This window comes from Rhodofomes roseus (assembly GCF_022264815.1).
Source record: "Rhodofomes roseus strain CIRM-BRFM 1785 chromosome Unknown C8Q71scaffold_4, whole genome shotgun sequence".
NCBI lineage: Eukaryota > Fungi > Basidiomycota > Agaricomycetes > Polyporales > Fomitopsidaceae > Rhodofomes > Rhodofomes roseus.
Window position 1 is genome coordinate 45,914 of NW_025952960.1, and position 25,941 is coordinate 71,854.

The 25,941-nt window shown below is 54.9% G+C and overlaps 7 protein-coding genes across 7 annotated transcripts; 4 read left to right on the forward strand and 3 right to left on the reverse strand.

Annotated features, from left to right (window-relative positions):
* The first annotated feature begins 2,541 nt into the window (after positions 1–2,541).
* On the forward strand, positions 2,542–3,727 carry C8Q71DRAFT_411573 (cyclophilin-like domain-containing protein). The gene is made up of 6 exons (XM_047918394.1): positions 2,542–2,829; positions 2,894–2,906; positions 2,963–3,118; positions 3,176–3,251; positions 3,303–3,382; positions 3,439–3,727. The coding sequence occupies exons 1-6, from the start codon at positions 2,774–2,776 to the stop codon at positions 3,598–3,600; spliced, it is 543 nt and encodes a 180-aa protein (XP_047782003.1). The 5' UTR covers positions 2,542–2,773; the 3' UTR covers positions 3,601–3,727.
* A 2,129-nt stretch (positions 3,728–5,856) lies between these two features.
* Positions 5,857–9,884, reverse strand: C8Q71DRAFT_739866 (OPT oligopeptide transporter protein-domain-containing protein). The gene is made up of 15 exons (XM_047922737.1): positions 9,773–9,884; positions 9,661–9,723; positions 8,763–8,932; positions 8,550–8,711; positions 8,411–8,497; positions 8,023–8,361; positions 7,525–7,972; positions 7,386–7,472; positions 7,273–7,336; positions 7,077–7,220; positions 6,895–7,024; positions 6,756–6,844; positions 6,475–6,707; positions 6,213–6,405; positions 5,857–6,153 (listed from the first exon to the last, which is right to left on the reverse strand). The coding sequence occupies exons 1-15, from the start codon at positions 9,852–9,854 to the stop codon at positions 6,135–6,137; spliced, it is 2,310 nt and encodes a 769-aa protein (XP_047782004.1). The 5' UTR covers positions 9,855–9,884; the 3' UTR covers positions 5,857–6,134.
* A 2,175-nt stretch (positions 9,885–12,059) lies between these two features.
* Positions 12,060–14,346, forward strand: C8Q71DRAFT_888993 (uncharacterized protein; the record flags this gene model as incomplete). Its single annotated transcript, XM_047928630.1, has 10 exons — positions 12,060–12,315; positions 12,370–12,613; positions 12,674–12,794; positions 12,861–13,163; positions 13,226–13,447; positions 13,506–13,613; positions 13,674–13,786; positions 13,839–13,907; positions 13,966–14,034; positions 14,090–14,346. The coding sequence occupies 10 exons, from the start codon at positions 12,060–12,062 to the stop codon at positions 14,112–14,114; spliced, it is 1,530 nt and encodes a 509-aa protein (XP_047782005.1). The 3' UTR covers positions 14,115–14,346.
* A 516-nt stretch (positions 14,347–14,862) lies between these two features.
* C8Q71DRAFT_739894 (uncharacterized protein) lies at positions 14,863–17,287 on the forward strand. Its single transcript, XM_047922738.1, has 10 exons — positions 14,863–15,353; positions 15,411–15,654; positions 15,713–15,833; positions 15,890–16,192; positions 16,270–16,491; positions 16,550–16,657; positions 16,715–16,827; positions 16,888–16,956; positions 17,009–17,077; positions 17,138–17,287. Exons 1-10 carry the CDS (start codon positions 15,092–15,094, stop codon positions 17,163–17,165), a joined length of 1,539 nt encoding a protein of 512 aa, XP_047782006.1. The 5' UTR covers positions 14,863–15,091; the 3' UTR covers positions 17,166–17,287.
* A 524-nt stretch (positions 17,288–17,811) lies between these two features.
* On the forward strand, positions 17,812–20,090 carry C8Q71DRAFT_412158 (uncharacterized protein). Its single transcript, XM_047918396.1, has 9 exons — positions 17,812–18,173; positions 18,229–18,472; positions 18,531–18,651; positions 18,720–19,022; positions 19,090–19,317; positions 19,380–19,487; positions 19,540–19,652; positions 19,711–19,779; positions 19,837–20,090. Exons 1-9 carry the CDS (start codon positions 17,900–17,902, stop codon positions 19,907–19,909), a joined length of 1,533 nt encoding a protein of 510 aa, XP_047782007.1. The 5' UTR covers positions 17,812–17,899; the 3' UTR covers positions 19,910–20,090.
* A 429-nt stretch (positions 20,091–20,519) lies between these two features.
* C8Q71DRAFT_702143 (uncharacterized protein) lies at positions 20,520–20,857 on the reverse strand (the record flags this gene model as incomplete). The annotated part of the gene is made up of 3 exons (XM_047920227.1): positions 20,520–20,587; positions 20,649–20,683; positions 20,748–20,857. Coding segments are annotated over 3 exons (213 nt in total), but the record flags the coding sequence as incomplete, so codon positions are not given.
* Positions 20,858–21,694: 837 nt separating this feature from the next.
* C8Q71DRAFT_904661 (uncharacterized protein) lies at positions 21,695–25,881 on the reverse strand (the record flags this gene model as incomplete). The annotated part of the gene is made up of 11 exons (XM_047928862.1): positions 25,668–25,881; positions 25,556–25,613; positions 25,454–25,501; positions 25,021–25,101; positions 24,882–24,957; positions 24,817–24,832; positions 24,739–24,745; positions 24,667–24,676; positions 24,462–24,618; positions 24,374–24,407; positions 21,695–24,318 (listed from the first exon to the last, which is right to left on the reverse strand). Exons 1-11 carry the CDS (start codon positions 25,788–25,790, stop codon positions 21,695–21,697), a joined length of 3,234 nt encoding a protein of 1,077 aa, XP_047782009.1. The 5' UTR covers positions 25,791–25,881.
* Positions 25,882–25,941: the final 60 nt, after the last annotated feature.

A 25,941-nucleotide genomic window follows, 5' to 3' on the forward strand; every position in this document is an offset into this window, starting at 1 on the left:
CTCACTTGACGGTATCTCGAGTAACTCTTTTTGGTCAGCAACGGAGACTACGGTATCTCCTGCACTGTGAAGCTGCTGCCGCTCTGTGCCGAGTCGCCGCAGTGCGAAGCTGGTGATTCTCAGATGTCGATGAACGGTGCCCAGCACGTTTCGTCATCCCACGATTTTATCCTTTTAGGTTCAAAGTTCGCGATCGCCGCTACCCTGATGACCCAAAAAAGGAGAGGCGTTGGTAGGCAGGGTTTAGCAGACCATGGCGCGCTATGATATGGGCGCAACGCCCACTTCAACGTAGTGGCTTTTTCATCATTGTGGACAGCATCTAGCGTCCCGCTCATTTTGATATATGCGATGCGTGCTGCTCACGAAGCCTGGACGCTGATGAGCGCGTTGTGCTGGGATTGTCCCAGGACACAAATCACCGCACCCTCTTCCATGACAGTGCCGGGCCGTGCGGTGTGGAAGCGCGCGGTCCTGTATGTGTGCTGCAGTTTTACAGACATGACCACTATCAACGACTTAGGATCTGCATCCCACATATGGGTTCGAGACACACGATCAGGACCGATAGACTCACGGCGAGCCTGGGTACGGATTCACTCCGAGTGGTGTGTCGTCAGCGCCGTCTTTGTGCTGAACTTCTCAGAGCGAAGGTTCTATCGGCCACCCAGATCACGGATTCTACGCAGCCCCATGATCCGTTTTCAAGTTGTCAAGTTGTGCGTGGAATCATGCTCTCCGGAACATTATGTCGATATGCCGGTCGAGGTAAGGAAATAGAGTTGCGTTCTACCACCCTGGTCGCGCTCTCACGCAGACGGTCTCGCAGCTCGCCGTGCCGCAACATGAATGGATATCTCTCAGTTGATTGCTTTCTGCGACCTCTTCCCGCGGCCAGCTTTGCATCGATTGATTGAGGCAACTCCTCAAGGTTTCCCGGGAAGTCGGCAGTCTGGTTCTACCCTCAGCTGTCCTTGGCGCACGTAGTGAGATCTTCTGCTTTCGTCGACGCGTCAGCCGTACATTGGAAAATTAGAGCGACGATGTCCGACCGGCGATGCGGACTGAAGTACTGAGAGCTTAAGTCAGTACCGAATATCAGTGTAAGCACTGGTTATCTACCATAGAGACCCAAGACGTACTCACGCTGCTGCTTTTTGACGTAGCCATTTGCAAAGAAGGCCCGAGTATTGCGATCTAGCTATCGGGCGGCAACCATGACGCTATGAGAACCATCTTCACCTGAAGTACCACAATTCTGCGAGATAAGCCAGCTAGCTCTCAGGTTCCTCGCTTCGGCATGGATCGTATATGCAGCGGCAGGAAACTCTACGCAAGCCGAAGACGGCTGTATCTCTGCGATCTAGAGCCACATTACCCCGTCCGTCGTGTCACAACCGTAACATCTCAATGCCACTCCTTGATCGCAACTCTCCGTCCTGGCAGTCATGCTCAGGGAGTGCCTGAAGCCTAAGGCGACGGCGCCGCGATGCACGGAAAGTAAGCATGTTTTCGGCGTCCGTTTCCCATCGTAGATCTAGAGCTGAGTTAACGACGGCGGCAGCCTGAGGCCCTGCAGGCACTCCCACATTCCTGCGCCTTTTCCGTAACAAATGTGTCCGGATAGCAATCTCTCCGGATCGAACGGCATCCTGCTATTGTTCGCGCCAGCCCGACAGCGAGGAAACAATTTCGTACCCTGTAAGTGCAAATGCAAGTCGTCGGCGCGCCTAGACCGTTACTATTAGTGAGTGCGCGCCGCCCTACTCATGTTGGGCTGAGCCCGTTCGTCACCCTCGGTTATCGTGCCGGGTCGACCAAGGTTGCCGCTGCTGCTCAAGGCGAATGTGCACTACCATAAACGTGCTAGCTGCAGATCATTGAGTAATTGGTGCGTTTCTCGACGTAGTTACCCGGGTGCCATGCTGAATATAACCTAGTACCTCTCGCCAGTAGCCCGGTATGCTCGGAAACCGGGGCGAACATCGCCGCGTATTGTTGGGTGGCGAGCGATCATATTGATGATGGGGTCGTCGAGGCTTCCTGTGCGGACGTGTGACCAGCATCGTCGGCGGACTACTGCTCCCGGGCTATCGTGGACCAATCTCGCGACGCGTCCGCGACGCCTATAGGATCGGATAGGAGTGACTCGCTGTGACAATTGCTATATTCGTGCGGTATGTCCCTCGTTGAGCCCAGACCGGCTCAGTGCGGCGGGGGTCTAGCTCGTCGAAACGCGCGGCACTGCGTGCTGAGGCCTGAGGCCTGAGGAGCCCTTCCACGGGAGCACCTCGAGCCTGCGGAACCATCTTCCGCGCGCAGACGTCGGGTCGCTGGTGCTAACACGCTGGATCTTGGATCAACACGTGCCCTGGGGTGTGCCGCGATGCCTGTGTGCGTCCTCGAGAATGGGCAGGCGTGCGGCCCAGAGCGCTCGCTGGCGCGGAGAAGGCACCCTGGTTGTTTGTCCGGGCTCGATGTCTGCCGTGCGTTCGGTCAAACCCATGCACGCCGCAGCAACATTCCCCTTTCCGGCTCTGATCTCATAAGAACTCCCTGTCCAAACCATGTCAGCGGGCATTCGTATATATACCCTCCTCGGGAAGCCCGCACTCTTCGACAACACACCCGCCGTCTCGCCCCTCGACGTTCTCACATCCCAATCTAGCAATATAGTCACGTGAGTAAACGCGCTCCTCGGCGCCAGCACGCACACTTTGCTTCGGACACTGACTCTACCTCCGACTCCTCGCTCGCTCTTCATCTCTTCAAAATGGCCTCTTTCCTGCGCCGCTTCGCGACCTCTGCCTCAACAGGAGGGAAAACAATGTAGATATTGTCTTTTTGTCGAGGTTCCGGGGAATACTGACCATGCTGCGACCCGCCGCTACAGGGCCAACGTCTTCGTGAGTACATTGACACACCACTGGATGCCCCCAATCCATTGACCGCCATCTTCCAGTTTGATGTTGCTATCGACGCCAAGCCAACGGGTCGGGTGGTCTTCAAGCTGTATGACGACGTCGTACCTCGGACAGCGAAGAACTTCCGGGAACTCGCGACGGGCGAGCATGGATTCGGCTACGCAGGTAGCTCGTTCCACCGGATCATCCCCAACGTGAGTCTGGCAGCGCATCTGCTCACCACAGACGTCTCATCTCGTACCGCGCACCAGTTTATGCTTCAGGGTGGTGACTTCACACGTCATAATGGCACCGGTGGCAAGTCTATCTACGGCGAGAAGTTCGCAGGTGGGTGCTCTCCTACTCACGACCCCCGGCCGAGATGCTGATGCGGCTCAGACGAGAACTTCAAGCTTCGGCATGACAAGCCTGGCTTGCTCTCCATGGCAAACGCAGGGGCTAACACAAATGGGTCCCAGGTAAGCTTCCGCTGCGAAGACCTGATGAGCCCACTCAATTGACTTGCGCCGCTTAGTTCTTCGTCACGACGGTAGTCACGTCATGGCTGGACGGCAAGCACGTTGTCTTCGGCGAGGTCGTTGAGGGCATGGATGTCGTGAAGACGGTCGAAGCCGTTGGAACCGACTCGGGCCGGCCGAAGCAGAAGGTCACCATCACCTCTTCTGGCATCGTCTAATTCGACACTATTGCACTACGCTTCTAATACCTCGCCATACATAATCGTCGACGCTCTGACTGCTCGCTTTGGTATCCCCTTCGCTCCGTCAATTCTCTTCGCAGAATCATATCGTTCGACCCGAAATGCAGTGAATTGTGAGCTGTCCTATTTGTGTCACACAACGCGAACGCTTCCTTTGGTACTCTGAGAAGCCGAAGTCTGAAGTGCGCTCGGCAAGCTGGGAGAAGCTACTGGCATCCGCTGTATAACGAATGGTGCGAGCGCGTCTATCTGTGTCTACTGGCCGGGTTCTGTCATTGAGGGATCACCACGTTCCAGCTATCCCCCGTCGAGTCTCGCGGGAAACGCCCCACCCGACCATCCAATACAGGGTATATCTCTCCCAGAGCATGGTATGTCGTAAGCGTCATGACGTATGATCTTCTTCCGGTTTCCCACTCTAGATAGGCGTTCAGTAACGTTGGGTGCTCCGCTTGGGAGCTTCTCTGCGTGATCGCGAACAATGCGCAGAGAAGGCATAGCCCAACTTGCGTACTCACGGTATGCGCGGCGCTCGTTGATATGAATTTGCATTCGCACTCCCACATAGGAGGCATGCACGGCAGCAGCAAGGATAGCAGAGTGCCGAACGTGTGTCTAACTCTGACCAACGGCACAATCTCTAGAGACAACGTGCGACAATGCGTTGACTATATCGTATGGCGTTCCGCTAGTCTATCGGCAGGCAAATACTTATGCGGAACATGCTTTACTGGACCGACAGGACTCAGACTTGCAGAGCTCCGGCAGCAGCCGTGGCAGAGATCACGACATTGCTTGCGAACGAGAGCGTTAGCACTGTCTAGGCTCCACATGCTCCTGGGGCCAGACGTTGTTCCCTCGAGCAACGTACTCGTCTCCATGCATAGCGGCCGCTGCACGAGGCGAATACTCCATCACGAACGAGTATGCGCGGACTTGGGATAACCGAACATGCACATCCTCGAGGCGTCCCAGTGGGCGCCGAACCGTCCGGTATCTCATGGTAGACAAGGTATGGCAGGACCAACTCTTGGGAGCCTTCACACCGGATACAGGTCATGTCGAACGCATTGTTCCGCCACCCGCCTCCCGGACGATGATACTCCCCACCCGCAGAAGGGTGATAAGTAGGTGCGTCCAACGCGAAGCAGCCGACCCTGCATGAACCTACCGCTGACGCGGTAGATGATCCGGCCACTCCAGTCCATACAACGTGCAGGGTTCACCGCGGTTCGGATGATCCGTCCTGATGAATGCTGCAGGAGCTTAGGCGGATGGGACGCGTCCAAGGCGCGCGGTATCGTGGGCACGATGGGAATGCGCTCCCAGCGCGGTATGCGTCACATAGGCCCACTGGAGCTCCATACGCCCGGTGACAGCGAAGTCTGCGAGGAGTGGTCAGCCTCCGATGCGCCCATAGAACTGACGGAGCGCACTTTCATGGCGGGATCGTCGGAGCCAGCGACCTGCGCGCAGAGATGAGATAGGCGACGAGGGCGCAGTGCGCGGAGCCGGCCGCGGTCAGAGAGCACTGCGCTCTGTGGTTCGCGCACATCCGCGCGCGCCCCATGACTAGCGGTGTCCTGCGTTCTAGCCAGCGATCAATCGGATAGGACGTACATCGCCCGGGCGGTCAAGGCCTTCTCCAACACTTGCGCGCTCCGAGGTCGCTACGATCCTCGACGGTTGGACGCCACGAGGACGGTGTACTGGATATGTGTCCACGTATGTGTGTCTGTCCGGCGTCATAGCAGCGATCCAGACTGTTGTGCAGGGCCCAGACGGAATGGAAAAGGGAACGTTCTGGCCGGCGATGTTCATCCAGGTTCAGGAATGCGTCCGAGTTGAGATGACAGCTCTGGGTATGATGGAATACTGGAAAATTTGCGGGGCGGTATGAGGGCCATGCGTAGTGGTGCGCGGTAACGTACAGCGCAGCGCCAGCTTCCGGTCATGTACTTACGTGGTTCGATGCTAAGATTCAAAGCGAAGTTAGAACCGGGAAGACGCGAAGCATCATGCCTGATCTCGACAAACACTAACGCGCGACAACAGCCGGGAGAACAACCAGAGGCAGATGAGCTCACCATCGTACGCTCCGATTCCAAGGGCCTGACAGAAGACCTAGGCTTCAAGCTCCAAGTCCCAGGGCATAAGCAGTCTGACGCTGCATTATCAGGCCGCTAATGTTTACTGTACGATCAGCAAAACACGCCCTTGTGATAGTCAGCCCACCACCACCACACAAGAGGGGTCTTAAGCCAACCGCGCGTGGATTGTGCAAAAATATAATGTGATAGTACAAGTACATAAGAAAGCATCCTCTGGGCACGTCTATGTAACACGCACACACCGTTCCAAATATCCAATAACACAACATGCCGTACAGATAATCACCTACATCTATAACACTAGGATATGCGAGAGCGCAATAAATGAGCAGTATATGGATATGCAGGGGCGGACTGTAGATGCGCTGACAGATGATGCACGACGCTACGCGGTAAGCTCTACCAAGGTTGTTTTGGCCTGCGAGCCTGAATGTCAGAAACAGCTCCTGATAGCACGGCATGTGACGGTACACGCACCCAAATGTCTGGTTTCCGAAGAGCTTGTAGTACGTCGTCATATTGGCATCTAACGTGTTTTTGTACACGGTGTTTCCCCACCACGACTGAATTGTGCTCTCGCCAATGGTCCCGTTAGCGGGATACTGTAGTGTGAAATAGATAATGAGGACAGCTATCGCGACGCCGGAGTCCATCGCTGCCGATAAGATGTCTGCGTACACCGAGCGTTAGCTCACCGAAGGCCGTGGGACTGGATTGGGGAAGACAATCGATGACGCACAGTTGTACTTCGTCCACCATGAGAAATGTCTCCGGCGGATGACATAGTTGAAGATGAACCCAACGATCGTCCAGGGAACGTAATTGAGTGCGGAGGCGGGTGGTATCCACTGCGAGCCGTTGAAGATTACGGGGAAGTTGACGTATTTGAAGATGGAGTTCGGCCACTTGAGCGAGATGGCGTAGGAGACCAGTGGACAGACGGCGCCCACGATAAAGAAGAAGACGAGACCACTGAAGAGAGCTTAGCGACTGCAAGATGGACGAGACGACCGAACTTACTAGTAGATCTGACCTTTCGAGAATTGCCGTGCGGGCCCAATAACTCCCCATATAAAGGAAGCCGTGCCGAACACTTGCGTCGATGGGCACTGTGACACTTTGAGCACCGCTACTGGTCACGAGAAACGACCACACCGACCGTAAAGCCATCCTTCTGATCAGGGCTGCAGATGTCTGGTATATTGGTGAACATCCACGACTGCACAGCAAGCTGCACCGTGCCGGCGACAGCTGTGGCGATGACCTGGGCCCAGAACATCACTCGCGGACTAGGTGATGCTTTCAGCAAACAGTCAACACATGGTATCGGTATTGACTCACGGAACTTTCATATAGTGGCACAACTTCATATCGGACGTGAACTGCAGCGCTTGGAACATGCTGTAGTAACCCCATGTCTTGAACATCATCATCGCAATGGGCTTGCCAGGGAGCGCATAGCCGATGATGAGCTCCGCTATGACGCTAGAGAACGAATGTTAGTGATGTGTCGTTCCACGAGACAGGATGAACTTACTTTAAAGCGATTTGTTGGTTGGTGATGGCCTGGATCATGCCACACGGGACGGTGTAAACGAATGCTGGGACTGAGGTCAGCCACGCTCACCCGGAGAACACCAGGGAGCTTACACAAGAGAAGGGCGAGTATGAGGCCCCATACGGGGAACTCTGTGTCCCAAGCCTCGATCGAGATGACAGCGAACGCAAACATGGACACTGTGTAACACGTCAGTATGCAACTCAGCAAATGACATGCCATTTGTCTCACCAAGGATGGTACCGTACCACCACTCAGGGACCTGTGGGTAGCGGTTCATCAACCGCGCATGGATATCGGGCTGCTCCGAGAGCGACCGTCTCGACTGGACCCAGATCTGCCTTCGGAAGTAAAGTACCGTGTGGACGATGGTCGACGTGATGGACGCGAACGACAGGCCGTACGACATCGCGAAGGTCGTCGAGAGGAAGAGCGGCGAGTAGTGCTCGTAGCCCGTCTGGTTGAACGTCCCGCCATCGCTATTGATGATCCGGCTGATGTCGTACGCCTGCCCCTGGTTGTCGTACGACGTGCGCGAGGACATGGGCATGTACTTCCCGTACCAGGTGTTCGTGTAGTATAGGATGGGCGTGATAAACCAGAAGAAGAATACGAAGCCGAACGCGACATTCGCTTCGGCCCACCAAGGTGTCGCGAGTGGCGAGCCGTTGTACGCGATCTAAAAACAACATAAGCCATAAGCCACGAAGCGGACACAACGGCACCCACAATCTGGTTCCAGTCGAACGTGATCAGGGACATACCCAGACCGGACTCATATCCAAACAACTGATTTACGACGATGTTGTTCGGGGCAATCCAGCATACCCAGCTGAAGTAGCTGAGTGCCTGGAAGATGTACCCCGGGAAGAAATACCAGCAGAAGCTGACAGTGAACGCGTACGCAAAGAAGCGTTCGCGCGAGAGACCGGCTCTGTTGCCGATGCCGACATACTGTTGTGAGTGAAGAGTGTTGAACAGCGCGCAGGTGACGAGGTTGCTTGGCCAGATCATGGATGGTGGTTGTACGAGGTATCTTCTACAAATACCTCCTATCGAGAAGCCAATCTGCCACCACACGTCAGGGGTGGTTGGGAGCGGACATACGGGTACTTACCAGCTGCGTGGACATTACAAGCATCCATTGGTAACTGAAGTTGTAGGTCTGGTTGTAGTATACGCGCTGCACCGCGATGATGTCCGTCTACGACAGAGTGGGTCATGCAACAATGAATGCGAGTTAGAAGGAGGCCTACCGCATAGGCTGACGAATATCCGACGGTGGCCATAATCGTGATCAGCACATGTTCCTTCACAGTGAACGGCCCAGGGTTCAAGGACGCCCCGAAGAACTTGACCCTGGGCATCAATCTCGCCCATAACCGCCCGACAGGGAACGACAATAGTTGGGCGACAACCTAAACGCCTTGTCAGGCTGACGACTCGGACGAACGAGGAGCGCTACGTACTCCGGTTACGGTGATGGAGGGATATCGGAAGAAGAAGAATTGGTTCATCCCGGGGAGGATCATCGACCAACAAAGGCCGATGCACCATGCGCGTATGGTGTTCACGGGCATGTCGGGATCGTCTGTGTTTGCAACCGCGGAGCGGACCTCGGGATATGGTGAATCATCCTCTGTGGAGAAGACATGGTCAGCATGAGGTTCCGCGTCCATATGCAGGCATTCGGAAGAAGGTGAGACACGCAGTGTGTCATGGATGATCAGCCGAAGCGGAGAGGCAGAGTGATGCACAACCTGGCTGGAGGACAATGGATTGCGACAATGCCCGAGCCGGTCTGCATTGTGCTGTAGACACCTCAATCACGCAACAGAACAACCGCGGTCAATCTGCGATGCCCTCCTCCGATGGATCGTTGGCCGCAGCGCATCAACAGTTAGAGAGGACGTATATATGAAACGCGCATGTCCAGGAGCGCGTCCACGTTGTCTTGTCTGCCTTCCGGCCCTACTGTCTCTACGCCGGGAGCAAGTACAACCCTTCCTTCCGCGGCGCGCCATATGTATGGTGATGGCCATATCCTCTGCAGTAGCAGTCACTCGACCGCAATGATCTGAGCTTCGAGGCCCATAGAAAGGGGCCAGCAGTCAGACCCTGGCGAATCACAAGGGTCGAAGCAAGTTGAACACCATCGGAAACAGTGCACATAGGTCAGAAGCATGCTGGTGCCGTCCCGCATTCATTCATGGCCGTCCTCGTCCACACAGAAGGCTTGTGGGCGAAGCTGGTTTGATCCGTAGGTCGTATGTCGCGACGTCCATATCCTCCACCTTGCTCGTATCCGACCCTCGGCATTGCGCGAGGCACACCAACCGCGCACACACAATGAGACCAACGACTCACCGAGGCCGACCGCGTCAAAGTCTATGTTCGGGTCATCGAATTCGGCGACTGGCACAGCGTACACTGTGAAGGGTGGGTTAGGCGAGTGGGTGGCATGCGGATGAGGACTGACCCTGCTTCTCGTTGTCGAGCTTCTCCACGACCGAGCTGCGGGGGCTGAGAGGGGGCTTGTCGTCGAGAACGAGGACGGACATGGGAGTCCCGCGCACGCTGCGAAGGTCGTCCTCCCGCACACGACGACCATATATCCCCACCAGATAACGGGCAGCGGTTTCCGGGGGCACTGCGTGATCCCACACCTTACGTAATGAAGGTGCATCAGTGCTCCTGCGACGCCACCAACACTTGTTCTTGTTCCGACAGTGTTCATGCTTGGATCCAACTCATTCTCTGTGTTCGATTGGACCCCCCACCTGTGAAGACACAGCTGCTCTATCTTGACCTCCACGCCCGAGATCCTAACAGGTCTGTTGCAATGCAAGACTGCGATGTACTTATCACGAACAGCAGGTTCTCCCGACAAGAGGAATCGACTATAGGGTCGTCTGTATCAATGTGTTCCGTCGAGAGCGGCCGCTTCAGCCTGCCGAGTAGCGCAAGCACGTTGTTCTCGAGTAAGTTGTACCATTCTTGAGCTCCCCTCACCATTCCTTCACACGAGCAGCGCCGATAGTCAGCCACCTCGCGTGGCCTGCGCACAGTTTGCACCCGGGCACGGCGGTGTCTGCCTATCATTTCCAAAGGATCCGTTCCGATTGGTACTGAAGCCCTGGGCCTTCTGTCACCCTCCATGCGCCCACGTACGCCATCGCTCGGTGCACTCAGACCGACTGTGGCCCATGAGCGCGCGCATGAGCCTCTGCACAACGGTACGGCTTTGGACTTGTTCGGACTCGACATGGTACATCATCGCAAATTGCACGATGTCGGTGTCGGAGGCTGCAAATTGTAAGTACCATGCAGTACCATACTGGACCTCGATCACCTCCGGATAGGCTCGCATGCCATTGCGAGCGGAGAACCACAGACAACTGCCACTGAGGAGTTTCGTCTCCTCCATTGTATGCAGGTGGCTTGATCATGTGGTAGACAAGTTGGCGACATCGACGAGCACTTTGTACGGTTTGGGACTTCGTGCCTGAAATCTCCTCACCCCGTTCTTCCCGGAGCAAGAGTATTATCAGCTGATTCCGTGCTCCGTCATACGAGCAGTAGGTCTGTGCCACATCTGATACGCCACAGCATCGCAATACTGTAATGCTCCAGCAGCAGCCTCCGTGTGCTATAGAGTATGCGAGCAACCTACTATGGGAAAGCTTCAATCTAGGGACACCTACGCGTCCCTGCGGGGGTTGTGACGGCTCCGGTGAGCATTGCCCCTTCCGACTTCGTACGAAGTCAGCGTGTCTTAACAAGCCAGAGTACGCAGTACTTACTTCTTCAGCCAACGATGTCGTGATCCTGCATACACTCACGCAGTCGCCATTGGATCGGATGCGCAGATGCGCCCGCTACTGACGAACCCCTCAACCTGGCTACCTTCAAGGGTTAGGCTTAGGGTCGAAATACTGCGTAACACCGACAGGACGCGGCGGCGCTCGGAATGAGTACGGTACCTGCGTCGACTGACTGCTGATCCCCTCGCCGTTCACATCGGCCTGCGCTCCTAACCTCAGGCTTAGACTAGCCCATATTTCTTCATTCAAGCACAGACTTGAAACTCCATCCGAGTCATCTGCTACATATACTTTAGGCAGTTTCAAAATGTATCGACCGAGCGATGCCGGGTGCGCGAGCGTAACGCCGACATGCGCACCGCATTATGGCCGCGGCCCCGCGCGCGCGTCGCCCGCCGTTAGCTTTACGCAGCCCGGATCTTTCACTTCTGTCCACGCATGTTGTCTCGTATTCCAAAGCATCTTTTGTATACTTGTTGCGGCCGCATTGGATCTCAGGTCATGAGCGCCGTACTCACATATGGTCATCAGGGTTTTTCGGACGCATGACGCCTGTTTCTGAATGATGCAGGTCCAGTTTAAAGCAGCACACATTCAAACCCACCAGCAGTGCGTCGCGAATGTGAGTCTGCAAACTTGGACCGGTCGACCGACTGACTGTCACTAGGACTAATCCGTCGAGGCAATACTGACAGTTAGGCTGACTGTCAAGGCTAATTTCCGTGTATGTTCGCATCAGCATGTCATTGTGTGGCGTCCGGAGAGTATACCGAGGTGCGACACCGTACTCTTTGGGCACGTCTGGTCGCAGTGACTCACCCATTCTACCGCCCTAGCAGGCTAGTACACGCCGTTTGAATGCGATGCGCGAGCGCGAGTGTATAAAGCTGGCCTGTTCTTGTTGCCAGAACCCCAACCGGTCACGGTTGCGGTACAACAGACATGATGAGGCAGCTGCTGACCTTTTCCCTGTTCGCCCTATGCACCATCAAGAGTGCTTTGGGCGACACTCCATCCCTCCAGTCGATCCTCGGCAACAACAGTATCGAGGTCTACTTCCCGGGTGAGCCGGGGTATCAGAACGTGTCGCAGGCCTTCAACCTCCGTCTGCACTTCGAGCCCATCGCCGTTGCGTACCCAAACACTACAGAGCAGGTCGCGGAACTAGTCAAAGCTGGTGCATTTCTCCAAGTTCCCGGTGGGTCCTGTTCATTTACTCGACCAGTCCAAGTGTACTCACATCCGTCGATAGTCACCGCGCGCTCGGGTGGGCACTCCTATGCCGCTTACGGTCTCGGAGGCGCGAACGGCCACTTGGTGATTGACCTCGCCAACATCAACGAAATCAGCGTGGACAACTCGACCGGAGTCGCCACCGTTGGTACGGGTAACCGGATCGGTGACATCGCCATCGCTCTCTTCGACCAGGCAGGGCGCGCTCTACCCCATGGGACGTGTTCCTTGATTGGCATAGGCGGGCATGCGAGCTTCGGAGGGTATGTGCCATTGTATACGGGCCACAATGGGAGCATGTATTCACTGGTGTCGGATTGTAGATATGGATTTACAAGTCGGCAGTGGGGCCTCACTCTGGACAATGTCATCGGTGCGACTGTCGTCCTTGCTAATGGGACGGTCGTCGAGGCCTCTGAAACGCAAAACCCTGATCTATTTTGGGTACGTCTGTCATGCTCCGAATTTGATTCCCCCAAGCGTATGATTGAACGCTGCCTGTCCATGTAGGCGGTGCGCGGTGCGGCGCCTTCATTTGGCATCGTCACACACTTCAACTTTACCACGTACGTCGCCCCGGCGCAACCGACATTCTTCAGCTACTACTGGTCTCTCCCGCTGGAGCAAGCCATCTCCGGCATATCGCTCTACCAGAATTTCTCGTTCTCGCCCTCGATCCCACCGGAGATCGGTTTCGAAATGGACCTCACGAAAGGCACGAACAACGGCGAGATCCTGCTCAACCTGGTCGGATCATACTATGGCAGCCCGGATCAGTACAGTGCCATTGTACAGCCCTTCCTTGACGCCATGGTAAGCCCGCGCCATCATTCCCTTCAAGCGCTATTGCTGACTGACTACCGCGCTACACGCAGCCGAACCAGACGGCACCGGCGCAGGTCAATGTGACGTCGTGGCTCGACAACCTGGTGCTCCTCGCGGGCGGCCCGATCGCGAGCACGCCTCAGAGTAGGGCCTCCGAGAACAACACGTTCTACGCGAAGAGCCTTACGACGCCATCGGACCAGCCGATGTCGGAGGAGGCCATAACGGCCCTTGCGAGCTGGATGTCGGTGGAAGGGTGGTACACTCCTACAGTGCGTCTGTCGGGGTGGTTGCATCATGAGATCGGCTGCTGACAAAGACTGGGAGCAGGACTGGTTTGTCCAACTGGAACTTTACGGGGGGAATACCTCGAAGATCGACACGATCCCCTCGAACGCTACTGCCTACTTCAACCGACATGATCTGTGGACTATCCAGGTATGTGCATGCAATTATTATGTTGCTACATGTGTTGCTCATCGTCGGCTGTGCTACCAGTTCTACACCTCGAGTGCCGATGCCGAGCCACCCTTCCCCAGAGAGGGCTTCGCGTTCCTCGACGGACTTGTAGCTTCTATTACTGCGAACGAACCGGAATCGTATGCATACGGGTTGGTTATGGGTCCATTCCTGCGATCAATATGTGGCTGATACGGTTGCCAGGGCATATCCGAACTACGTCGACCCGCGCTTGCCTCCTGATGCATGGCACACACTGTATTTCGGGTCAAAGTACGTGTTTGCTCAGCTTACAACACGAAGAGATACTCACGGAAAATCGCTGGCCTAGCTTCGATCGCCTCCGACAGATCAAAACGGAGCTGGACCCATACGGCGTGTTTACCTTCCCACAGTCGATGTAAGTCCTTTCAGACTTGTTTGCTGTCATTTTGGTCTGATTTATTCATATATAGACCACCGTATGAGCCTCTTCTGTGACACTGATTGTTCCTTTTTATGTCACGATAATGTAATCCGTGGACACTATCAATTTGTGTGTAGAGTACTATATATGTTATTGACGACCGGCAGGAATCTATTGGCACTGGCAGGTCATCGCGGTGTGATCATCATTTATCATATTCTGTAAAGCGGATTGTGACCCACTGTGAATGATCGAAATTGATATGGTCGCTGCATCACCATTTGAACCACAAGCCTAGTGCGCCTCTGGACACTCGGAGTAGCGCAGCTGAGTTGACCGACTCGGAAGGCAGGTGAAGGCGCCGATCCATCATTGTCCCACGCCACAAACGCGTCGATCAGTGCACGTTTGAACCTCGCGTCTACGTTACCGTACTTGGTTCTACCCGCCACCATAAATTCACAGTTGCGCATACAACAACGGTATCCCCGTTCCGCCTTATCCACACCAATGGCTTCTTGCATTTCATGTGAGTACTCAATACGACCCAAAACCCCGATTGTATGTCCCGAGATGAGCTATGAGGCGGTCAACGCAGCGCTTGCGCTATCACAATATGTCAAAGGTATCACGGAGACTGTACAGTAACAGTAGCCCGAGAATACGGTCCCTTTTCTTGAGACGCTCCTTTCAGGAACGAGAATGTCGCCGGGAGAACACAGTTCACCGAATCTGCGGGTCAGCGCATCTGACGTTCGCGATGTCCAATATAATATGGCGAGGTATGTGCAAGGTATGTGACTCATTTCTTCCAAGCGATCCGTCCGGGCAGCACTCACCGATGCGACACAGTCCATTGACTGTTACCTGCGATATAACAGATGCGCGGCCTAGCGTTATGAACGCGGCTGAAAGCCATGACAGGGCATGCAAATGCTACTTATACCCGCTGTCATGCACCGCTTGACACGCGCATGTGGCATGACTATATGGATCCTCCTCCCCCTCCCCTCTCCCTCCTCCTCTGAGTCTGTTGGTCTCAACACGGGCCATGGCCGCCATTATGTTCAGACGGCGACTTTTGCTTGGCGCTCTTTGCATCTCGAACATTGCTTTGGGAAACGTCTTATCTCTTCAGTCCATCCTTGAAAGCGAGGGGATCGTGGCTTACTTTGAGGACCAACCAAACTATCAAAATGCCTCAACGCCGTTCAATCTTCGTCTGCCCTTCAAGCCCGTTGCGATCGCGTATCCGAGCAACGTGGAGGAGGTTGCCGGTGCAATTGTAGCCGGTGCCTCATTGAACGTCCCTGGTGAGCCCTCGTACTGCTTGAACAGTGAAGGATGAGAGCTCTCAACTCAATCCAAAGTATGTGCTCGCTCTGGTGGCCATTCTTACGGTGCCTTCAGCCTTGGAGGAGAAGATGGGCACCTGGTCATTGACTTGTCTATGATCAGGGACATCCACATCGACAACTCTACTAGTGTTGCTATTATTGGGACAGGAAACAGGCTTGGCGACGTCGCAACTGGCTTATTCAACCAGGCAGGACGCGCGCTGCCGCATGGGACATGTCCTCTTGTAGGCATAGGCGGACATACGAGTTACGGAGGGTGAGATGACCTCTCCAACTCACAGTGTCTAATGCAGATGCTGATTAGCCGTTTGTAGCTATGGATTCACAAGCCGTCAATGGGGTCTGACATTGGATGCTGTCATCGGTGCCACGGTTGCCCTTGCCAATGGAACCATTGTCGAGACTTCAGCCTCACAGAATTCCGATCTGTTCTGGGTGCGTCGCGTAACCCGGCTATTATAGCGTATAGCCTGTCTTAAGCCCTTGTATAGGCCCTGCGCGGCGCAGCACCATCATTCGGTATCGTCACCCACTTCCACTTTCAAACGTTTGCAGCGCCGACTCAGCCGACGTACTTCAACTATTACTGGTCTCTGCCCCTAGATCAGGCTATCACGGCGATCGAGCTCTACCAGAAATTTTCTTCCTCTCCTTCTCTCCCGAAGGAGATTGGATTCGAGTTGAATCTGTTCAAGGGCAGTGCTATGGGCGAGATCTTGGTGAACCTCCAGGGTTCGTACTATGGCAGCCCGGAAGGCTACGACGCTATTGTAGACCCCTTTCTTTCTGCTATGGTCAGTGTACCGAGTTCTGATCATTTGGACTGCCTTCGTGGTGCTGATTCGCCATATTGTCCCTCTATGACCTGTAGCCGAACCAAACGTCCGAGCCGCAAGTCAATGTCACGTCATGGCTTGAAAACCTAGCCCTCCTTGCGGGCACCCCGCTCGCTACTACGCCAGCATTCCTCGCTACTGATCACGATACTTTCTACAGCAAGAGTCTCACGACGCCCTCAGACACGCCCATGTCGCAAGAGGCCATAGTCGCGCTTGCTAACTTGATGTCTACAGAAGGATGGAATACGAGTACGGTATGACTACACTCCGAACATATTCAGGATAACGACTTCGCTGACGCGTTCGATGCAGAACTGGTTTGTTCAATTAGAGCTGTACGGCGGTCTTTCTTCGCAGATCAGCATGACGTCATCAAATGCGACAGCGTACTTCAATCGACAAAGTCTGTGGACTATCCAAGTACGTTCTCACGCCTCACGAGCGATGTTCATTACTCAAAGTTATTGCTGGTGGCAGTTCTATGCCTCAAGTTCTGATTACAGTCCTCCTTACCCGGAAGAGGGCTTTACGTTCGTTGACCGCCTTGTGGCTTCGATTACTGCCGCCGAGCCGGACACATTCAGATACGGGTCAGTCGTCACCTTTTCGACCACCCCGGAATCGCGCTTCACGCTGAACGACTGAATTAGAGCGTATCCGAACTACATCGATGCGAGCCTGACTCCTCACGAATGGCAAACACTGTACTATGGGTCAAAGTAGGTACTCTGTATCTGCGGCATATACCGTAAACCACTCACATGGGTCCAGCCTCGATCGACTCCGCAAGATCAAGTCGGAAGTTGATCCCACTGGTGTGTTCACCTTCCCGCAATCCATGTGAGTCGGCCGCTTTTTCGCGATTGTGTATCACATCCTCACAGATGAAACGGGTATTAGTCCATCTGACAGCCTCTTCGTAGTGTGACTCTATTCGAGGGCAGTATCAGTGTAGAGTACGCCACATGACATAGGTGCCAATATGTCGCAGACTCAGCGTTCGCGCAGTCGTGCTCCTGGTTTGACAATATTCAATCAGGACTATCTGGGGATGAGCTCAGGCTGAGGGAAATCAGCTACTAGTATAGGGTTTGTCGGCGGCATCGTCACACACGCTCGAGAGAGAACATTGGCTATTTATCCAGGGGCCAACCAACGAATCCGAAGTCATCAATCTTAGTGTCTTGTGCCAATATCCGGCCGTTCACCCTCTAGTACGTGTTCTGAGCGAACTCTGCCTCTCCAATGATCCAGTGATCGTCTCTAATCCCTCAATGACAGAAGCTTGGTATACGCGAAGACAATGCTCATGCTCAGCGCTCGCCAACAATTCGTGAGCATCGCTGTGCAGCCTGTGGAAACTGCCAACCTCCTGAAATGCGCTGCGCTGTGCTCATGGGACCGTACCGTCACCAGCCACGGGTTCTCTAGCCATGTTGCGTCCGAGTTGAGATAAGGAAGGACGAGAAGACATGCGTTATGTCGGGACGCAACAACGTGACGTCGGCAGGGGACGGAGTTCCGAGTCGATTCCCGCTATGTAGATAGCGTTCTGAACATGACCTTCCGAAGAAGGTCCTTAAAGTCTCGTATCAGGTTTGCACTGTACAGTGCAAGCGACGGTTGCGCTGCCTCGTACCGACCTTCGCAGCCAGGTCCAGCATGGAAATCACTCTGGGGCGATTGTTGATCGCTTCAATTTGTATCTTCTCTTTCGCTGATGTCGTCGTAGGAGATGCTGCTTCTCTGCAGTCGATCTTTTCCAGCAATGCTCAAACTAGCGTGGAGACCTACTTCGCTGATCATCCGGGCTATGAGAACGCCTCCAGGGCGTTCAACCTCCGCTTGCAGATCAAGCCTGCCGCCATCGCATATCCAAGTAATGCCAATGAAGTCTCCGATATAGTAAGGGCTGGCGCATCCTTGGGCATTCCTGGTACGATCTAGCGCACTCGTTCTAGCAATCAATATTCACAAATTTCCCCACTTAGTATCCGCTCGCTCAGGTGGCCACTCCCATGCTGCTTACGGCCTCGGCGGCGAGGATGGCCACCTGGTAATAGACCTGGCTCATATCAACACAATCGAAGTCGACCGCTCCACGGGTGTTGCTACCATCGGCGCAGGGAACCGGCTTGGGGATATCGCGGTCGAACTGTTCAACCAGGGAGGCCGCGCTTTACCGCATGGGGTATGCCCTCTTGTCGGTATAGGCGGTCATGCGAGTCACGGAGGGTGATATTTGACTGTTTTGCAAACGACATCAATGCGTTTATTCACTTTGGCTTGGCAGGTATGGGTTCAACAGTCGTCTGTGGGGACTCACCATGGACAATATCGTCGGCGCTACCGTTGTTCTTGCGAATGGATCGGTCGTTGAGTCTTCAGCTTCACAACACTCTGACCTATTCTGGGTACGCATCATCTTGCTCAATCTACTCCTCCTTGCCTGGAGTTCATCGCTGAATGCACTTGCTTACAGGCCCTGCGCGGCGCGGCACCCTCCTTCGGTATCATCACACACTTCCTTTTTCAAACCTTTTTCGCGCCGGCACAGCCGACCTACTTCAACTACAACTGGTCCCTGCCGCTGGGCCAGGCCGTTGAAGCCATATCAATGTACCAGGACTTCTGCTTCTCTCCGGCAATACCGAAGGAGATCGGGTTCGAACTGAACCTATACAAGGGCATCGAGCAAGGAGAGATCCTGTTGAGTTTCTTGGGGTCGCACTATGGCGACCCCGATGAATACGACGCCATTGTCAGACCGTTCCTAGACGTGATGGTAAGTGCGCCCTGCTGATCTCACAAGATTCACTGACGCATCCCTGGATGTTGTACACGACCCGTAGCCCAAACAGACGTGGCCACCGCAGGTCGAAGCGACAACTTGGATTGAGAATATGGAACTTCTCGCAGGACCCGGTGTACCGCTCGCGAGTACGCCGTCCCGCAAAGCAGCCAATCACGACACGCACTACACCAAGAGCCTCACGACGCCGTCTGACGCGCCTATGCCGCGAGAGGCCATAGCCGCTCTGGCAAGCTGGATGTCTTCGGAAGGGTGGAAGACCACAACGGTGTGCATCACATGAATGTGACCCCCGGTGACGGAACGACGCGTACTGATAGGCGTGCGCAGTACTGGTTTGTCCAACTAGAGCTGTACGGTGGGCACGACTCGCAGATTGATGCGCTACCCTCGAACGCGACGGCGTATGCGAACAGAAACGCTCTGTGGATCATACAGGTCTGGTACTTCAGGATCCGGTGATTATATTTGTTACTCACTGTGACAACAGTTCCGGGCAACGAGCCCCACTTTCCGGCCGCCCTACCCTGAGGAAGGCTTTGCGTTCGCGGACGGCCTGGTCAATGCAGTCACAGACAACGTACCCCCTACATACAAATACGGGTAATTACCCCTTCGGCCACTTCAATGTTCGTGCAACCCGACACTGATGGATCAATAGCGCATATCCGAACTACGTTGACCCACGCTTGACGCCGAGGGAATGGCACAAGCTCTATTATGGGGCCAAGTATGTCATGATACCGGAACACTACACTCACTCGCTGAATGTACCGTGTTCGCCTAGCTATCGCCGCCTTCGGAAGATCAAGACGCAGGTAGACCCGGACAGTGTCTTCACCTTCCCTCAATCAATGTGAGATTTAGACGTGCTTCCTGAGCTGAGCTGAATCGAAAGTTTACATTCTGTAGCCCTCCTTTGTGACGTCGCGACATGCCGACAGGGCATCCCAGCAGCTGATGCGAGCAACTGCGGTGTGCGCTAGACCGGCCAGACCAGGCACACATATTGATAATATGTACGCGCAATATCACGAGGCGACTGTACCTCATGGTATCGTCGCCATCTTCTCTCTAGACACATTCGAAGAATCTTTTTGTACTTCCGTCTCTGAAGGAGTGGTATGATCAGCATCTGGGCAGTGACAAAACCACGTTACATCGAAACCCGCATTGGCTGCGAGCACCAGATTATACTAGTACACGACCACCATGGCACTGGTCAACAGAGATGCACGATGTTATCTCCTGAATGCAAGAATAGGAGCATACGTGAACAGGCCAGATCCCATACACGCAAGCGCTCAAGTCCGCAGCGACAACTCGACTCCATTCGACTCCATCCCGCCAGAGACTCAACGTCGCATCCCCGAGAGGCAATGTGAGTGACCGGCGAATGAACGTGTCCTCTGCGCGGAAGATCCTTGTCGCGCGAGTGGGCGGTTGGAGGAAGACAGATGGCGTATATGGTCATTGCGCAAGTAATGTTACGGCCATTGCTACACATGCCATAGCGACCCATGGTGATAGCCGTTCGCCTATAATGCGGACCATCTGCTGTCAGTACAAGAGGAGAGGGACATAACGGTGCGAACGTACCGACTCGTGCGGACATCCAGAAGAGACCCAGGAACCTTCATAGCGGACCATAGTCGCATAAGACGTCTCTCGTCGTCCTCTCATACACATAACACTCACCCCTCTTTGTTCCGGTCGATCAGCCGCGGCGCGACGGCTCGTACATATGTGCATGTGCAGATCATGAGGAGAATGACGAGGAGAAGGGATTGAAAGTTGAACAGTGCCGACTGTAAGAGGGTAAAGTCAAAACGCTGTGAAGCTTTGGGTGGTGATCTATCATACCATGCTTCGGAAGTCTTTGAGCCCTCGGAAATCGATGTTGTGTCGTCGTCGTCGTCGGTCACAGTCTGGTCACGGTGGCGGAGGTGGGGGACACGTTCAAGTTGCGAGCGCGCGCGGTCGTCGCGAGTCGCCGCTATACACGCGCGACGTGTTTACCGCGCACATGCAGATTAGATAACTTGAGATCGGATCGCGTTCTCGGTCGCATCCAAGTTATGTGCAACCTTTTAAAGCAGAGTGCATGCTGCCAAGGGTCCTACAGGCTACAAACAACGCGAAGCGTAATGTCCTACGTATACATCGAGATACCTTCACGAGCAGGACAGCGCGTTTCGCTGGGTCAACTTGGGCAACGACGGAATACAACACAACATCGCAGCATGAGATTCAATATACATATTCTGATTAACGAGGAAGGCATCGAATACGATACGCACTAAAGAGCATTTGAGGTACCAGAGCCAGCATGGCCGGACCGGAGAAGCGGTCCTGCCTACGTGAGACACAAGACTGTACAGCTAGTGTACAGTACCAAAACAGGGATAACGTACGGAATAGTACCGGGTATGACGACAACAGGGAGACTGAGCCGAGAAAGAAGACAAGAGAAGCTCAACGGAAAAGACACACCGCCAGCCCGTGTCGCGCAACGCCGTAAGCACATACTCTAGACTGGTATTGATGTCAGTGTCCCATGTAGCATGTCATGCACGCCTTCCGAGCACACACCTTAAGCTCGAACCACACATCAAGGCTAATCCCGGCATGCCTGCTGGGGCACTCTACCGGCGCGGCCACCCCTTGTCTCTTTCCCTCCCCCGTCCCCGCCGCGACATGCCCCAATCCCGACTCTCCGTCCTCTCCTGCTCCCAATTGCGCGTACCACCCGAATCTCGTCGTCTGGGGTCCCTGGGCCTCTCCGGCGCCCAACGTGAGTCTCCGTTCCGGTCACGATCACGACCACGCTCTCTGCTCCGTTCTCCGTCCCTGTCTCGGTTCCGATCCATGTCCCAATCCGTTTCGCCCCAGGCTCTGCCCCTGCTCAGCGAGCTTCTGGGTGAGACGCTTCTCCCGGCATTGTATCCGTCGTGCTCGGACATGGGCCGGGCTAAGATAGTGCCTGAGCCAGCGCTTTTGACACTGAGGCTCGGGGATGTAGGCGGAGGCGGGGGCGGCAAGCCAGGAGGAGGTGGGGGTGGAAGAGAAGGCGGAGGCGGCGGGAGCGATGACGGAGAAGGGTGGAACTGAGTACTCGTACTCACCTCACCCGCAGCAGACGTAGGCGGTCGGGGACCCAGCGGGCGGATTGGAGGCGGAGTCCGCATGGCAGCCGGCTTTGTTGGAGGCATCGCAGGGGCCGGCGTGGACGGACTGCGCTTGAGAGCCTCGTTGGGGATCTGAGATCCCATGGGTACTGATGGCATGGAAGAGAAGGCATGTACCGGAGGAGCCGTGGGCATCCCGTTATTCGGGAAAGGCGGAGCGGAGGCACTCTGTTGAGCGAGCTGAATGGCGCTGAGGACATGAGGCGGGATGGTGCTGAGCACCTGCTCTGTACTCAACTGCGGCATGACCGAGGCCGCTCTGGAGGTGGCGTCCCCCATAACCACATCCTCCGCGGTAGATCCATTCGGAGCCGACGCGGGAAGCGTAGGCTGGTGGTTCAACTGAGCTTGTGGCTGGTTGGCAGGTGGGAAAGCCTGATGGGCATATATCCCGATCCTATGTTCCTTGAACAGGTCCCCGAGATACACAGCGTCAAATGAGGGCTGCTTTCCAGTTGTCTGCTGAATGTGGACAGGCGGGGCGGGAAGGCCTGTAGGCGTGCTCACAGAAGGCGTTGACCGTGCGGAACTCGCCACGGTGGAGGGAGGCGGGAGTGCCGGTGTGGGAAGCCTGCTAGACGATGTCGACGAGGGTCCCGGCTGAGCAGCCGGGGGCTGCTGATGAATACTTGCCGCAACATTCGTGTTGATATTCGACAGCTGCGGCCTCTCCTGCTTAACGATAGGGGCTACATTGTCGAGGATGTTCGGAGGGGAAGTCCTTGGTAAACTAGCCGCCGCTGGAGCCGATCGACCTGCTGCGGGAACAGCAGCGGGTCCCGAAACGCTCCGTGAACCAATGTTCGCCTTGGCTGCCCGGATGGCTGCGAGTCTATCAAGAGGCGAAGCCGCAATACCTCCGCCACGATTCACGGTTGGGCTCTGGAGAGCTGCTTCTACTCCTGGCTCGGTCTTGACTGACACCGAAGCTGATCGACTACCGCTGGCTGCCATTCCGTTCGGAAGAGGCGTCCTTCTGGGAAGAGCAAGGGGAGCGGGAGAGGTGGTATTCGGAGATGACTTGACCTGTGTGACCTCTGCCGCCGGCACTGCTTTTGACGGCATGGTTGGAGTCGCGGTAGGCGTCCCAGTCACTGCAGTTGTAGCTGAGGGTTCCTTCTTCTTGACGGTACTAGTGGACTGGCTGACGGTAGGAGAGGTTTTGGCCGACTTGGCCGAAGTGCTCACAGTCACTTGCTTGACTGTCACCTTGCTAGCACTCGTTGCAGGTTTGGCGGTGCTAGCAGGTGTGGCAGGCTTCGACACTGCAGACCTGGCCGGCAACTTGATCGTTGTCTTTGTAGCAGCAGTCTTGCTAGACGTCGACGTAACCGCAGGCTTTGCGCTTACGGCCGACTTCGTCGTTGTTGCTCTAGTGGTGGCAGCCTTCTTCTTGGCCGGGGCCTTCCTACGAAGCGGGACGTCGTCTTCGTCGTCGCTGCTCTCCTCTTCTTCGCTACTCGGCACGATAGCTCGCTTTCGCTTGCCCGTCGCCGTACCATTCTCGCCTGCTTTACTCCTCACAAAAGTGGTCGCAGAAATATCGCCTTTGCCGTCGCCCTGAATATCGATCGTCTTCATCTTCTTGTTGATGAAGGTGAGCATGGTCTTGGTGACTTTGCTGTTAGCACGGATGTCGACGTGCTGCGAACGGACGTCCGCCCTCATCTGCGAAATAGCATTGGAAAGCTGGAGCATGGACAAAGTCGACCGATGCTTGTGTATTAGGACGCCTATGATGGTGAACTCGATGGGCGACACCCTCGTTGGCTTCGAGAACGGGGTGTTGAAGTGTACGTCGCGGACCATGGTCACCCAGACCTGGAACGTCTCCATGATGTCGCTCTCGAACTTGACCGGGAGCGCGCCTACGGACTGGAGCCACTTCTCGAGCTGTGTTACGTGGGGGAACGTTTGCGACTGTTGCTCAATCAGATAGACTATAGATGCTAAACACTGGAAGTCGCGACCACGTCCGTTGGCCCATTCGAGGTTGCTACCGAAACCCTCTGAACCGAGGACTTTCACTTGTATCTCTCTGATGAGAGTCGCTCGATGCCCAGTGAGTGCTTGCAGCCGTTCTAGACGCATATGCGTTTGAATCATGTTCCCTGTGAATGAACGCCATCTACGCACCTGCAGGCGTGAGTGCGACACCTAGTTGCACACGCTGATGATCACAGTCAATAGCTGAGATGGATCAAACTGACGTCCCGAAGCTCACCTGGAAAATCTCCCTTTCCTGATCATCCGTCAGGCCCTCATACTCAACGCAGGTAATCTGCTTATTGGCGAACACTTGTTGGTACTGCTTCGGCAATATCTTGCGTTTTACACCTCGCGCAGGTCCATCCTTGTACCAATATCTCGTGTTTGTTTTCCTGGGCAAGGTCAACACGTGCCGCATCCGCGACTGCGGCACCACTTACGAATCTCTGTCTGAAAAGACATCAGCTGGACATCAGCTCGTAACCGACGGGGAAGATAAGGACAATACTCACGGGATATCTGCACCGCCACACGGGACAAAGGCGATTCATCAAACGACATCGCCACTCCAATCATTCCGGTACACTCACCACGCCATTGAAGAAACTGCAGTACATTGTCAAAAACATCGCAGAAAAGTGAAGCTCAGACTTACTTCGCGATTGACGTCAGCCTCTGTTTGCCATCAATGCAAGTACGACTTTCTGATCCGTCTTCTTTGGCAGTTACAGCTGTTGACCGGTGACCCACCATCATTAGTCTATCAGGTCGATCCCGCAAACGTCGGACGTTACCAAAGATGACGGGCGGGATGTAATAGTTTCTGAGAATCGAATCGATCAGCCCCGACTGCTTAGAGTCCGACCATACAATATCTGCACGCGTCGTCAGCAACCACAGACAGACCACGTCTCATTGTACTGTTCCGGGAGAGCCAATCCAGCTCCTCCACGACCTGCGTCTTTGCGGCAAGCATCAAGGATATGTAGGGCGATTCTAGCATGCTACGTGCACACTGTAGGCAGGACGATCCGCAGGGCGATTGCATGACTGTAAACCCGAGGTGCAATGAAGCCGGGGGACCATTGCGGTGAAGATGCAGGATGGGATGTTTCCAGGACTTGACCCTTTGAGGACTGTAGACAGATCGCGTAGGACTTGTCTCCTGGAACAGTAGGCCACCACTAGGCAGGTGGTGGCCATCCGAAATGCAAGACGACTACGCACCTCGCTGATACTCAGGGTCGAGATCAATGGTGTTATCCATCATCTGATCTGTGCTGCAGTGTCAGGATTGAGAACTCGAGCGCGAGTGGCGGCTGTAGCTACCAAAGAGACTCTTAGCGGTGTACTGAGTCGTTCGCGGAGGCCGTAGAGTATTGGTAACCTGGCAGAACGGAGAGTAAGAATACTGAAGGACAAATGTAACCGTGCGGCACACTTTGTAGTCATTGCCGGTGTTCCTAGCCCTGGCTGTAGTTTTCTTCTTCTGCGAGGGCGGGACGTATTCCTCCTCGTCGGAGGAGGACAAGTCGGTTAGATCCGACTCCCAGTCTGAGAGCATTATTGCCCAGGAGAAAATGAGAAAATATCGCAGCGAGTTGGAAGAAGCAGAGCCACAGGCCCGGCCGAAGCTGCGAACAAAAGGGCTTTTGAGAGAAAGGGCAGCTGCCGCACGCGGGCGGGATGCCCCTAGGCGGGAGACACCACGTGAC